Genomic DNA, 14,710 nt, shown 5'->3' with positions numbered 1-14,710 from the left:
TGCTTGTTTTTAGTGTTTTTCTAGGCAACATTTCCACCTGGGCAAAAAGAGACTATGATGACTGATGAGCAAGCAAAATTGATTATTTCATTAAGATAGCAGCAAAAGAAAAGAAAGAGGTGATGACATTGCCAAATGGAAGTACCAGTGGGAAATACAAGTGCCTCTCCTCCCTCCCTGGATAAATAGAACATGCCACATTTGGACGGAGATCACAATTTCGACTTTCTACTATACATGAATTTCACATGTTTGGTTACAACAACCATCATAAGAGCTGATTTCAGCCCCATTACAAACGAATTTTACAGCTCCACAACTTAGACTTCTCAAGATCATTTCCTGCCCCGTTGCCTTTTCTCTTCTAGAGCAGCAGCTTCATTCAACATGTCAGCCGCATCCTTGTGCATTTCTAGCTTGGCAAGGGCAACAGCTTGCATGTAAAATGCTGTCGACCAGTCTGGGTAGACACATTGTGCTTGCATTGCATCTCGGAGAGCAGCATCTGGCTGATCACAGAGAAGATGGCATAGACTTCTCCGTGCATACACAGTTGGAGAAACCATGGTTCCAACATCTATGAACTGCAAATAAATTGGGATGATTATTCAGCCATTAATGCATAAAAACACAAAACTTCTTTTTTACTCCCTTGGTTGATTATCTGTATGCAGAATTCTATCCATCTTAACCTGTGTTTGGATCCTCTATGAAGAATTGCACCACTTGGTTCCCCGGGACCACATTCGATATATAAAACATTAAAAATAGGCACCTAGAGTTCTTGAGCTGCCAAAGTGTTCCAACGCATGAACATGTGAAAAAGTAAGAATCTCAGATTTCCAATTTGCTTACTATATTTAATTGCTTGGCTTAGTATCAAAAGCCTCATTAATCTATTGAGCCAAAAATCCTCAAGGTACAGCTGATAAAATACCAGAATCACCATTAAGTTGATGAATTAGATCAGTAGGTCCTAGGCACTTTGAGGACCATATAGTTGTTGTGCATAAATGACATCTCTTTTTTCCAGTACGAGATGGAATGTGTACCTGAGAATAGCATTCTATAGCGGTTCTAAAATCTTTGTCACGAAATGCCACATCTCCATGCTTTCTTGCCTCCAACATATCTCTCATTTGTTGAGTCCATTCTTGAAAGGATAGCTGAAACCAGTCCATATCGAATGCGATTTAGCACCACAAGATTGATAGGCATTCACAAACTGATATTTCTAAAACCCAATTACCTCATTTGTTCCTTCATCATCTTTGTAATGTGTCATTACCAAAATTTGATGGATAGCAGTCAGATCCATCCTTGAACAGGCATCGCCCATTGGAGACAGAGGCTGCAGAGGAGGAGACGGAGGTTGCTGAAGAGGAGGCCCATCCTCCTGCTTGGAAATTCCCAACATCACATAAGATGGAACCTGCAAATGAGACTCAAGATCCTTAGTCTGGCAAAATACAAATTTCATTGAACATAACTTCAAATGCAAATGCAATGGAGGAAATTTGGATAAAGAATGGAGTATGAAAGACAGCTCACATCAGATTTATTTTGCAAAGGGGAAACTGTATCCACAAGATCTTTCGTACTAGGCCGCTCCCTTGGTTCATATTGCAAACATCGTGAGGCGAGATCAAAGACCACTGTCGCCTCTTCAGTTGAAAAGTTTCCCTCTAGATGAGAATCCATTAAAAGAAGAATATTTTTTCCCCGTATCATATCAAGGGCCTGCATACAGATAGAGCAATACTCCTAAAGTTACAACTTTGGATCAAAAAGGGGTTGGAGATAAAGACAGGAAAAATCAAGTGAAAAGAAACTATATTTTTATCCTTCATTTCTCATGAATCTTCAAATATAAAGGTGAAGTCATCAGATCGGAGAGTTAATGATGTATTATATAAAAAAAAACTAAATGTGTCTATAGCTCTAATCTTGCAATCGCTAGAAACCAGAAATCCTAGGGACCCAAAAATCAAACACTTACAAATAAGACCCCTATCTAGATGACTATTCAATTTTCCCTTGGCCATCCCACATTAGGTTAAACTACCACAACAGTATACATCTGTGAAGATGGAATCACTTCATTACATATGTAAATGTACATTGCAACTCTACAAGCTAAGAAAGAATACTAATAGACCAATTACTTACATGGCTTGGGGGAATGTGCTTTCCGCTGAGTAGATCTAAAAGGACAGTTCCAAAGCTGAATATAACACTTTCAGGAGTGACCCTTCCTAGAACAAAGATGTTAGTAAGTTAATCAATCAAATCAGAATCAATCATTAAAATCAGAAATGATTATCAGACAACTAATTCCTAGCAAAATTACCCGTCCTAGAAACTTCAAACTTAAACAACAAAAAGTGTTACCGTTTCTTAGATACTCTGGAGGTGTATACGCAAGATTGGTACTATAACTTTTTCCGTCCCTACTGTTCTTCATCAAGCCAAAACATGAAAGTCGAGGATCACCATTCTGCCAAAACCAATAACAAGATTACCGATTCACTCAATTAAAGATCGTAACTGATACCAATACAAGAAAAAAATATATTTGTTGTCGCACCTCATCAAAGAGAACCCTATATGCATTCAGATCATGGTACAGTGGACGACCTTCACTACTACAATATTCTAACGCTTCAGCTATATATAAAGCAACTCGCAATCGCATGGCCCACTCAATAGTCTGGTTCTCCCCTGTCAAAAAGAACTGAAGTTATCTCAAACCCAAAAATGAAAACATCAAAAAAGGAAAGAGTAGACCAAAGATTATGTTTCCACTGGACAACATGACCAAACAATATGATGGCATTCACATCACTTGAAAAAGAAAAGGAGTAGAGATAATATTATGCAGGATCTAACTGACTGAGAATTAATTAGATGGAAACAAATTCAATGAAACAATCAACAAAAACCAAACACAATAGATCAGAAGAAGTAAAAATGCAACTTAAATTTAATAAAATTTTATTTGTATTTGTTCAGTAAAAATAGTAACTAGAGTTGGAAACATACAGTGAAATAAATGCTTTGCAAGGGTATCATTGGGCATGTATTCAGCAACAAGCAATCTCTCGTCACCGTCGCAGCAATAGCCAATCAAATTCGCGACTCTCTTATGTCTCAGCTTCCCGACACCCCAAGCTTCATCCTTTAAGGAGAGGCCCAAAAAAGAAAAAGAAGAAGAAGGAAGAAATGAAACCCTACAATATGAATTATGAGCTGATGAAAAATAAGAACAAAAAACGTACGGCGAATTGTTTCGGATCGGGCCAGGCTAACTTGGAGAATTTTTTGACGGCGATCCACCGGCGATTACTGTCGTTTTGGAGGCGGCCTTTATAGACCACATTGGGAGCCTTTTCGCCGCTTTCGGAGACGATGAAATCGGAGCTGAAGTTGTTGGTAGCAGCCTTAAGCTCAGCAATAGAGAACTCCGAGAACCGAAGGAATCCTACGGCGACAGCGGCAAGTGAATCTGTTCCGGGGGAGGGTTGGGCAGGACCGTTACTGGCCTGAGGGAGACCGTTGTTGTTGGCGTTGGAGTTGTGATTGGTTTTTTGGTCCGAGTCGCGTCGTCTAAGAAAGGAAGACTCGCAGCAGCCCATAACTCAGAGGGTGAGTTGATTTGAAAGTTCAATATATAACCACAAGGATTCCTCTTATTCTCCTTCTTTGTTGCTTGCTAAATAAAACGAAGAAGAATAAGAAGCTTAGGGGTTTTGGGAGATTAGAGGGAAACGGGGAGCTCGTGTGGATCTAAAGAGTGAGAAAGCAACGGCAGCTTTCTCATTTGCTTTCTACTGCCCGTTTCTTCCTCACTGCAACAACCTTTGTCACTGTGTTCTGATTATTTTATTAGTTTTATTTCTACTAATACTATTCGAACTGTCCCTTTTACGTGCTTCAAGGGGCGGGAGGGTCTCTTTTGTCCTTTTAATCACTACTTGATAACGTCTCTGATCTCTCTCTCCCGCTCGCTCTATTTTGGGCTTCCTCCCTTCCCTTTCCTTTAGGTGGTTTTGATATACCATAGTTTAATATAAAGTTAAAAAAATGTGTTAGATAGATTGGTATCTGAAATGTTATTTTTTATATCAGAAATGTTAATTTTGTTATCTAAAATAAATATTTACGATATTAATATTTCGGGTAAAAAAATAATATTTTAGGTAGTACCGAATATTAATATTTCGGGTAAAAAAAATAACATTTTAAGTAGCGTTCTACTAAAAATATTAAAAAAAATATTCACATTTCCAATAACATATTTTCTTTATCATATGTTAGACTGTCTTTTCTCAGAATAATGTGAACTTTTATTCTTTCAGCAGCTTTTTAAAGGATAAACACGCAACTGGTAATGAACTAATGATAAGGATGCTTTTTTCTTTCAACCAAATCTTGCATGCTCAACCCCAAAATTCAGTACCTTTATCTTTTGGTAAAAAAGACAGACAAACTGAGGGGGGGAAATGCAAACTGACCATGACTTTACAAGTCGGTTCCTTGACTTTCAGCAATGGAAGCGCAATCAGTCGGCTAATAATCAGAATCAGCTGCTTAAAACAGGTTTTCAATCCAACAATTCTTAATAGATATATGAGATGTTCACCAGCAGGGGTCTTGTGGATAATTACCTCCCCTATCCAAAACCATAATGAAAATCTGGGAAGCAATTTTAAAGCTGCCCCTTGCACTTTTCAATGCATTGAGAAAGCTCCTCGTAAGCTTGCCTGGTCTGGGAAGCAAGCTTTTCCATTGCCATGAAATTCTGTTTTAGACCATACTGTAAACTAGCAGAAGCATCACTGGTATCTCTTGGTGGAACAACGGCGGTTTCTTTTCTTGTCCACAGTGTCATCTTTTTCACTCGATCTTGCATCTTTTGCTCCTCTTTTCCAAATCTTTTAGTTTTCTTTCCATTTCCTTGTCAGCAATAATTCTTTGCTGCAGTGTAGGATTATGGTGTTCCAGCACTTGGTTTATGCTCTTCCAAAATCCATGCATAGCTTCAGCCGCCTCTTTCTCCGACAATCTATCCATGACTTCCGACCACTGGTTAAGGATCACAAACACTGGGGGTACTCCGCATTCACTAGAAGAGAAGGACGAAACACCGTCTGCCGCTATTTCCTCCGGTTCATATAGGAGACATCTATGTAGCCAACCATTCAAAGCTTTGACATAGCCCCTCTGAGCTTCAATCCAACTAGAGAAGCTAAGAATCCAGTTTTGAAGCTCAAGCTTTAGTTTCATTGCCACTTCGAGATGAGTGTCTTTAAGATTTTCATTCATGGTAATGACATCCAAACATTTTTCTTCCACAACCTTTTGGTACTGGCAGCTATGCCATTCTAGCATTTCCTTCCACATTCCAAACAATCTAAAACAAGTTAAATGCAGTCAGTCAGCTTTCCAACTTCAGAAAACCAAACAATCTATTGTCACTTCAGAAATGAAAGAAAAGGAAAGACCGAGGTCCGAGAATCATCTAATCACAAGAACTTTTCTTGATTTTCTCCCCAATGAGATTGATTTCCCTAATCCTGACTTTCAACTAACGAACATGTGAAGCTCAAGAGAATCTAAGGCTTCTCTTCAAACTCAAAAGTATCTATTATCAGTCCATTTTCTGTTAGTTATAGTTGACTGCAAACTTATTCCCAGAATACTAACCAGAATCCGCAATATCTACAGTGACTGTAAATGCAAGTCAATCCAAAGCTAATTGTTCTCCTTTTTGTACAACTTTGGTACGTTGAAAAGCTGAACACTGACGTACTCTTTAAGTCTTACTTGTTATACCGCTAAGAGTTGCACAATGTAAAAAACAGAGTAATTTACTAATTTTACTAGAGTTACAATTTACCTGTGAACCAGTTCATTGATCTGTGGTCACAACTCTTCATCCATCAGCTTATTTATGGTAATTGCTATATTGTCAATAACTTGAACTGCAACTCTCATTTTAGTAGATAAGGCCCTAATCGAAGTTCGCATGGAGTCAACCCGGTGAGCATCAGCACCCTTCTGATCCATTCTTTTCATCTGGCTATGCTTCTTTGAATGAATTATACGCAACTTTTCCTCAGCCTTCAAAATATATAACCAAAATGAGACTCGGCATCCTTAAAAACACAACCTTGTGCAGATAAGGCTAAAGATGGAGGAAAATTTAAGTATATTGGACAACAATCCAACATGCTCATCATAATAGTACGTTTCTAAACAGTCTTACTTCAGTACCGAGTTGATTGCAAACAATTCAAGCCTATGGCTAAGGCTTTTTCCAGTAGGTAAGTTTTTATCCATACATATAACAGCCGATTTGGTTGTGTAGATACTCGTTTTTGTTCGAATTTAAAAAATATTATTTATTTATTTATTATTACTATTATTTATTATTATTATTATTATTATTTTATTTTTGTAGGCCCCATATTCAACCCCACCATTCTATTAAATTCCTAAAAATCTGGCTAGTGCAACAAAAATTCAAACGAACGTGGACCTCCCGGGAACGTGCACACCCACCACCTCGCACGTACAGTTCAACTAACCTCACATGTTTGCTTATTTTTCTCTCAAAAATGAGAGTGGGAATGGGGATTAGTGCTTTGCTTATTATTTAAACCAACTTTAAGTTCCAGACAAGGGGGGCTCACATCGCAGAGTACGATGATTACTGGAGGGAACGTGAGTTGCAGGCTAAAGATAATCTGGAAAGAGAGTATAATCTCTAAACCAGGGGAGATCACAAATCATCTGAACGAACGTCGCCGCCACGTTGGCGGGGCTCGGTTCTAACAGCACGACCACAACGAGGCGGTCGTTGACAAGAGTAGAGGCCGCCTGGTTTTCGGTTCTACCCGACAGAAGAAGAGTGGTTTCATTTTATCTTCATCACAAGCTAGAAATGGAGAGGAAGGATCTGAACCGTCTTATGGACCGGGTTATACCCATTGTCGACATTTATGAGTCCAATCCTTTCGATCTTCCACAATTACCAGTTTACCTGTGCCATAAGGACCCCGAGCAATGGTTCTTCTTCATTCCGAGGCAAGAGAGTGAGGCTCGGGGAGGAAGGCCGAAGCGGCTAACGACGACTGGGTACTGGAAATCAACTGGATCTCTTACGTGTGTTTATTCGTCGGACAATCGACCTATCGACGTTAAAAGAACCATGGTTTTCTACAACGGAAGAGCTCCCAACGGTAGAAAAACCGAGTGTAAAATGAATGAATACAAAGCTATTGAAGAAGCAGCTTCGCCTAATGCTTCCACTCCAACTTTAAGGCATGAATTCAACTTGTGCCGGGTATACAAGAAATCAAAATGATTGCGGTCATTCGACAGGAGGTCGCCAGCAGGAGGAATGCAGATTTTTGCTTTTTGTTCGTGAGATTAAAGAAATTTCCAAGTGATTTTGAACTTTGGGAAAATCCTTCCTATGGTCCTTCATTTATTTTACTACTTTTAAAATTTTAATTTTAATTTTAATATTTTAATTTTATTTTATTTTGAGTCGAGTTTTTAAATTTTAATTTTAATTTTTAAATTTTCGCAATTAAGACAACCGATAAATTAATTGGTATCGAAAGGGTAATTCAAGGGTTCTAATCCTTCCTTGATCGTAACCGACTCTCGAGCCCGACATTTTCTAGTAAAACATAGATAAGATAAAATGGTGTATGATCTAATTAAATATCGTTTTAAAATGATCGGTGACTACTAACTCAACTATTTAAGTCAAAATCTAATTTCAGATCCACTCAAAATACGACAGAAAACAAACCAATCTCATAGATTACGTGAAAAGAGAGCAGTTTTGTTATCACTATTATCTAACCATGCATACTAATCATTTGATATATATATATATATATGCTATAAAACATATCAAGTCATTCATCTTTTCAAAACACAATTATAAACTAAAAGAAAAAAGGTGACAAGATAAAGTAAAATTTAAAAGCATCTTGATTCTTGAACCATACCTTGACTTCATCATAGAGCTTCTTCTCCCACATACACAGTTTCCTCAGAGTAGATGAAAGATTCTGTGAACTCAAAACCTCATCATTATCCATAGAATCAATATTCTCTTTTTAGCAGTGAGGTCCCTGTTTCCGATGAATTTGAAGTAAGCATATGAAATATCTTCGCAGAACCTAAATGAACCATTGAATTGAAGAAACCATAAAAAAATATGTAATTGAAATTCCAAACCCACCCGCAATCAGTTTAGAAAAATGATAAAAACTATACCTTGATAAACAGACTTTTTGTGATGATGATGAAATTTCCTAGTGTCGAGCATATCCAAAACTTCATTTCCGGACTCCGAAGCTTTCTCAAACAGGACCTGTAATTCTTTGATTACCTCAGAGACACTTTGTTTTCCGCTTTGACTTTTGGGTTCATCTATAGCAGCCTTCTTTTGAACCTTGTCAACCTCTGCATCGCCGTTCTTTACTGGAACAGCTTCTCCACTCGGGGTTTCTCTTTTTTCTTCAGTATAATCTGTAGTAGATTTCTCATCTCCGTGAATTTGCTTTAATACTTGTGCTTCAAGATGATCATCAGCTCCTTCTTCGTTCACTGGTTTGGTAGAATAAGGCAACTCGTATCTCTCGTAAATTTCATCAAAAAAGTTCAAGTAATCCCAAGCCGTGCTCCTCGGAGGCGGAGGTGGAGGTGTTTTCCAGCCCGAGCCATTGATTTCTCTGCTTTGGTTCGTATTAGCGTGATAATCATGATTAGACAAAGGATATGATGTTAAGAACCCCTGATTAAGACAGCTTATATGGATTTCGTTAATATATTTACTAAAATCTTCGCCCGACTCTTCCTCTTCCGAATCAGTATCGAATTGAATATGCGAATCTGAGTTAGAACTCGAAAAAGAATGGTCAGGCGAGGACAGCGGCGAACGTAGCTTCGGCGGCTTCTCGGTGGAGAAAGCGGAGTCATCGCCGGACGAAGATTTGAGACATTGATCGAAGAAATGGTGGAGAGCAGGGCCCACAGTCTTGAGCGACTGCATGTATGCTATGTGTGCATCGGCAAGGGCGTAGCTTTGCTGGAGAGCGTCCTGGAGGAAGTTACAGCGGTCGCGGCACAAACAGACCGCCGGTAGCTGGTCGAGTTTCGAGGTTACGCAACCCATGGAAACCGATCACTTGAACCCAAAATAACGATGAAGATTTTCGAGGTCCCAGTTTCTTTTTGCTAATAAAATCTTTCTTCAAGTAACGGCAACGGCTCTTGGGAAGCAGAAATTGAAAACGGAGATTAATGGAGGCTGAGGCTGCCGTTACCAATTGTTCTCCAATTTTGTGGCGCATTTAAGATGCATCTTTACTGTGTGGTAGGAACAATGAAGAAAAACAAAATGAAGTAAAGGACTGGGAACCACCAAAGCAGTCGAGTGGGTTTTTATACAAATGGAAAGAGTGGCGGCATAAGCATAACGTCTCTTTGATGTTTTCCTATTCTTGCACCGGTGGTCCTACTGCTTTCAATCCTCATATTTTATAAAATTTACATATTAGTTCAATTATACATTATGCATATAAAGAAATAGAATTATACATGTCCATGTAAAATTTAAAATGAGGAATCAAGTCCATGTCCATCATGGGGATTTACTCCACTGGATGTGGAACTACACCCCAACAAAATCTTTAACTTATTATCCGGAGATGGACCTAAGGGGTGTTGGGTGTGGTCGTACTCCTTAAAATTTTTAAATTCTCTCATATTTTAGATTTTTTTATATTTCATATTGCTTATCTAATTTCGTATTCCCTAAAATTTTATAACTCTGCACCCCCTAAATCTTTATTAAAACCTTTTAAGTTTGCACACCCTAATATAAATTTTGCATCCGTACTTGTTATTATCCCATCTCTTTCTTCTCTATTTTAGTTTATTTCTTAAAAGTGAAGAAATGGGTGGAGGGCATGACCCTCATTTTCATCCCAAGCTTTTTTACATGATCCTAATTCCTATGAAAGCCAATCCTTTTTGCTGGTGCCCTTATATATATGTTAGCCGAAGATAAGTTCTTTTAACGTGTCATTGCATGCCATCACATTCATTTTCAGAACCTAAGTGAACAAATCAAGGGAAGCGAAAGTGCTTTTGTCCCTCGTAAACTCTGACGATGATGTTTTAGCCTTTTCATGCTTTAAAACACCCCCTTCCTCCCTATCTTGTACTTCTGTAAGGGGTCACTGCCCAGCAATTCCTCCTTTTTTTTTAAAAAAAAAAAATGGTATCAGAATTTATCTCATTCGGAAAATTATTTAGGATAATTGGATATCATAGCGACAAATGAAAGTGAATGATTATGTTGTTCGATGCAAACTCAAAGTGGAAATATGCCAATGTAATGTTCCTTTATTCTTCAAGCTTGGAAAATGGAAATAAGGGCCACCGGGATTAGAGCCTCACAATCAGAGGGAAACTATTTTGAATTTGCAGCGATGTCAACGTGCACGGGAGGAGCTGGCTGTCCCCCTTGAGCTTACTATGTACCATGTTGGGTGCACTATTTAGTGGTCCTTTTCCTTTTTATACTGTATATGGCCTAAAAAGAATTAAAGCACTTGAATTATTGTCACTTTTCTTTGTCTCAACTTGGAATTATTTCATGCCTTAAACGGCTTTAACCCCATTTATGGAAATTCAGTGTTTTTGCCCTTTTTAAAAAAAATTAATGTCGAATTCAGTAGGAAAATACATTACATTTGTAATAAAAAATTTAGATTTAAACATAACAACTATTATTAGTAAAATAAATAATAGTAAATATCGAATATAAAGTATAAAACGAGCATAAATATATAACTTTTGAGAGAAAAAATAAAACATTAAATAATTGGGGTTGAACCAAGTCTACTTTCTCAGCCGAAGGACAAAATTGAAGCCCAAAGCTTGGTTTATTGGGTGAGTAAGGTCCACCTTCTTTGGTCACTAAGGGGTTGTTTGGTTTATAGAATATGAGACTATCAGGGGAATGTAATCCTCATTTCTCCATTTGATTGGCCGGTAATCCTATTCTCCGGTAATCTTTTATTCCCAACAGTGGATTTTTTTTGGTATATTACCGGGAATGTGATTAACCCCTCTTCCCTTAGGTATTGTTAGATTACCGGAGTTTTAGACTAAAATGCTCTTAAAATTTTTTTCTTCAAAAATATATTTTTTCTGTCGTTGAATAAAAAAAATTATTCGAAGGTTAAATTATAAATTTATACTTAAACTATTTTAGATTTATAAAAAGTCCATAATTAGAATTTTATATGAAGTTCAAGGGTTAAAATAAAATTTTACCATTTTATTAAATCTATTTATCTTTTCAATTTTGTAAAAAATATATATATATATAAATTTTATGAATTTAAAAATTTTAAATAAAATATATAAATTAATTATAGTAAAATTATAGTAGAATTCAACTTGTTAAAAAAATAAATATATAATAAGGACAATTTGGTAAAATATACATTCTAATAATCTTTTATTCCTTTAACCAAACACGATAATATTACATTTTTGTTGAATGAACCAAACACAAAATACAACATTCTCAGTAATTATATTCTCCGGTAATATTTTATTCTCACTGATAACCTTACATTCCGTGAACCAAAAACACCCTAATTAGAGTTTATATGATTTTTAACATAGGTTCAGGTGCGGTCCTTTTTCCCTTTTATTATTTGCCCATTTGTAGTCTAATAATTCATCTATTTATCGTCAATGAAAAAAAGATTGTTTTATTGATGCGAAAAGTCGTACAACATGAGGAAGGAAGTTATACCATATTGATCCAACAGAGGTGAAAGCGAAACGTCGGCCACAAATTTTCAGTGATGACTGCAACTACAACATTATTCCTACAAAACTTGAAATGATGGGTCCCTCAAGACATTATACATGTCTTCTCGTGGCCATGTAAACAAGTTTTGTAATGAAAGACAAATCAAATTTCCAATTATTGACATGGACATAATAGAAATGTTTCAGTTCATGAATATCTCAATTAATGTCACGTCTGTTGCATTATCTGTGAGATCAAGATAATCGAGACCAACCAAGGGACCACCGATGTCCAATTAGGTATTGGCCATGTATGATCTTCATACTTTGCTTTTACCGGGAAAGCTAAGTTCTGACCAGAAATCCGCTGTCAGTGGCGGTGGAGAATCTAAAATTTCTCAGACAAGATGTAGGGAATCGAAGCAGCTCCAATTATTTGCACAATTATATAGATTTATCATCTCGTATTTCATTTATAAGGCAACATAATATCGAGCCGATCGAATGATCGATGAAGGAAATGAATAGTAATTTCATCTCTACCTGGTGAGAGTATTAAGCAGTGAAACCCTAGTGTTTATTAGACTCCTTAAAGCTTTGTCGTTGCCACTTTCGATATCAGCAATGTGTTGCGGAAGACGGTTATCGGATAGAGCTAAATCGCAATTGATAATTTGAGAAAATAAAAATGAAAATAAAAGAGATACAAAATTTACGTTGAAAACCCCTAAATAATATAGGGTAAAAACCACGGACAACGATAGAAGAATTTTACTATGAGAAAAATAGGAATTACAACCTCTCTCGATCTACCAAGGAGAAAACAATGATAATTCTCTCTTGATAAAAATGAGAAAACAACTCTAAAAAAACTCTCTAAATTCTCTCTAGTATTGGAAGAAAGCTAGAAAGTTTTGGGATGGTTTTGAAGCTAATTTTGGTGCATTTATTGTGCAGACTTTCCATCGAAATTTGCCATCAATTTGGCCACTTCTATGTTGACTTTTCAACAATCTCCCACTTGAAGATTTGATTGTAACAATCATATCTTCACACCATTCTTTCTACCTTATACATTTATGTTGCTTACGTCTCTGACAAGCCACAGGAGGATCGACACCAGGTAAATTTATCGGTATTAATCGCCTTCGTCATGAAATCTGCTATATTGTCTTTGGTATGGATCTTCTGCATATCTACCGTCCCTTCTTCCACATTTTCACGAATGAAATGGTATTGAACTCGTATGTGCTTTGTCCTTGAATGAAATGTTGGATTCCTTGCTAGATACAAGGCACTTTAACTGTCACAAAACAGAGAGACATACTCTTGATTGCGTCCAAGCTCCTCCAATAGCATCTTCAACCAAATTGCTTCTTTACTGGCATGTGTAGCTGCTACATATTCTGCTTATGTTGTGGACGTAGCCACAACTGACTACAATTTTGAAACCCAGCTTACAACTCCACCAGCAATTTTGAACACATATCCTGTAGTAGATTTGCTTTTATCCAAATCCCCTGCATAGTCAGAATCTACATACTCATTTATTAGTAAGTTTGATCCTCCGTAACATAATGCAACATTTGAGGTCCCTTTGATGTATCTCAGGATCCTCTTTACTGTATTCCAATGCTCTTTGTCTAGATTCGCCATGTACCGACTAACCACTCCCACTGCTTGTGTAATGTTTGGTCTTGTGCATATCATAGCGAACATTAAACTTCCCATTGCCGATGCATACGGTACTCGAGATATCTCCATCCTCTATTCTTCACTGCTAGGACTCATACTGTAGGATAATTTGAAGTTAATAGGAAGAGGGGTAGAAATTGGCTTACAATCTTGCATGCTGAATCATGACAAGATCTTCTTCAAGTAATTCTTTTGTGAAAGTCAAATCTTCATATTACTTCTGTCTCGGTCAATTTGCATCCCTAGAATCTTGTTTGTTGATCCCAAGTCCTTCATTTCAAATTCCCTAGCCAACTGTGCCTTTAATTCTTCAATATGATCTTTGTTGGGTCCTGCAACCAACATGTCATCCACATACAACAGTAATATAACAAAATCGTTATCACCAGACCTCTTGAAATAAGCACAAGGGTCTGCATTAAGTCTGTTGTACCCAAGGCACATAATGAAAGAATCAAATCTCTTATACCAACACATCGGCGCCTGCTTTAGACCGTATAAAGATTTGTTCAACCTGCAAACTAAGTTCTTATTTTCTTTTTCTTCAAAACCTTCAGGCTGGAGCATATAAATCTCTTCTTCAAGATTTCCATGAAGAAAAGTTGTTTTAACATCTAGCTACTCTATATGTAAGTTCAATGTAGCACACATTACCAAAACTACTCGAATTATTGTTAGTCGAACCACAGGAGAAAATATTTCATTGAAATCAATACATTCTTTTTGAGCATATCCTTTGACCACCAGTCTTGCACGATACCTCTCAACTTGATCGTCACCATTTCACTTGATTTTGAAGACCTATTTGTTACCAATTGACTTCCTTCCTTGTGGTAGTGGCACAAGGTCTCATGTATTATTTTTATGAAGGGCTTCGATTTCTTCTTGCATCGCCACCATCCACAGTGAAGCATCTGAGTTGTTTATTGTCTCCTCATATGTTGATAGCTCACCGTCATCTGTTAAAAGACAGTATGCAATATTACCTTCTATAACATAATCTAAGTACCAATTGGGACGTCTTCTCACACGATCTGATTGACGAGTTGTTGGAGCTTCAGAACTCTCTGGTTCTTGTTCATCATGTGTTGGTTCTGCTTCAGAAGAATCTCCTTGTTCAACCTCCTTTTCCACATGTATCTGTGTAGTCTTTGAC

The 14,710-nt window shown here is 37.2% G+C and overlaps 3 protein-coding genes across 3 annotated transcripts; 1 reads left to right on the top strand and 2 right to left on the bottom strand.

Annotated features, from left to right (window-relative positions):
* Window positions 1-65: 65 nt before the first annotated feature.
* LOC120189989 (serine/threonine-protein kinase BSK1-like) lies at window positions 66-3,782 on the bottom strand. The gene is made up of 9 exons (XM_039193126.1): window positions 3,279-3,782; window positions 3,043-3,178; window positions 2,588-2,721; window positions 2,392-2,497; window positions 2,170-2,255; window positions 1,552-1,740; window positions 1,250-1,432; window positions 1,053-1,166; window positions 66-584 (listed from the first exon to the last, which is right to left on the bottom strand). Exons 1-9 carry the CDS (start codon window positions 3,633-3,635, stop codon window positions 336-338), a joined length of 1,554 nt encoding a protein of 517 aa, XP_039049057.1. The 5' UTR covers window positions 3,636-3,782; the 3' UTR covers window positions 66-335.
* Window positions 3,783-5,888: 2,106 nt separating this feature from the next.
* On the bottom strand, window positions 5,889-9,504 carry LOC120189990. The gene is made up of 3 exons (XM_039193127.1): window positions 8,299-9,504; window positions 8,028-8,201; window positions 5,889-6,123 (listed from the first exon to the last, which is right to left on the bottom strand). Exons 1-2 carry the CDS (start codon window positions 9,197-9,199, stop codon window positions 8,125-8,127), a joined length of 978 nt encoding a protein of 325 aa, XP_039049058.1. The 5' UTR covers window positions 9,200-9,504; the 3' UTR covers window positions 5,889-6,123; window positions 8,028-8,124.
* LOC120189992 (NAC domain-containing protein 90-like) lies at window positions 6,888-7,390 on the top strand. The gene has a single exon (XM_039193129.1). The coding sequence runs from the start codon at window positions 6,947-6,949 to the stop codon at window positions 7,367-7,369; it is 423 nt and encodes a 140-aa protein (XP_039049060.1). The 5' UTR covers window positions 6,888-6,946; the 3' UTR covers window positions 7,370-7,390.
* Window positions 9,505-14,710: the final 5,206 nt, after the last annotated feature.

This window comes from Hibiscus syriacus, unplaced genomic scaffold (assembly GCF_006381635.1).
Source record: "Hibiscus syriacus cultivar Baekdansim isolate YM2019G1 unplaced genomic scaffold, ASM638163v2 tig00116962_pilon, whole genome shotgun sequence".
In the NCBI taxonomy this organism is placed as follows: Eukaryota; Viridiplantae; Streptophyta; class Magnoliopsida; order Malvales; family Malvaceae; genus Hibiscus; species Hibiscus syriacus.
This window is presented reverse-complemented; position numbering and strand designations above follow the sequence as displayed.

Coding starts and splice junctions, on each gene's coding strand:
- LOC120189992 (XM_039193129.1), top strand. CDS start 6,947: ATGGAGAGGAAGGATCTGAACCGTCTTATGGACCGGGTTATACCCATT.
- LOC120189989 (XM_039193126.1), bottom strand. CDS start 3,635: ATGGGCTGCTGCGAGTCTTCCTTTCTTAGACGACGCGACTCGGACCAA. Junction 3,179..3,278: donor CCGATCCGAAACAATTCGCC/GTACGTTTTTTG, acceptor CTCTCCTTAAAG/GATGAAGCTTGGGGTGTCGG. Junction 1,433..1,551: donor CTTTGCAAAATAAATCTGAT/GTGAGCTGTCTT, acceptor TCTCATTTGCAG/GTTCCATCTTATGTGATGTT.
- LOC120189990 (XM_039193127.1), bottom strand. CDS start 9,199: ATGGGTTGCGTAACCTCGAAACTCGACCAGCTACCGGCGGTCTGTTTG. Junction 8,202..8,298: donor CAAAAAGTCTGTTTATCAAG/GTATAGTTTTTA, acceptor TGGTTCATTTAG/GTTCTGCGAAGATATTTCAT.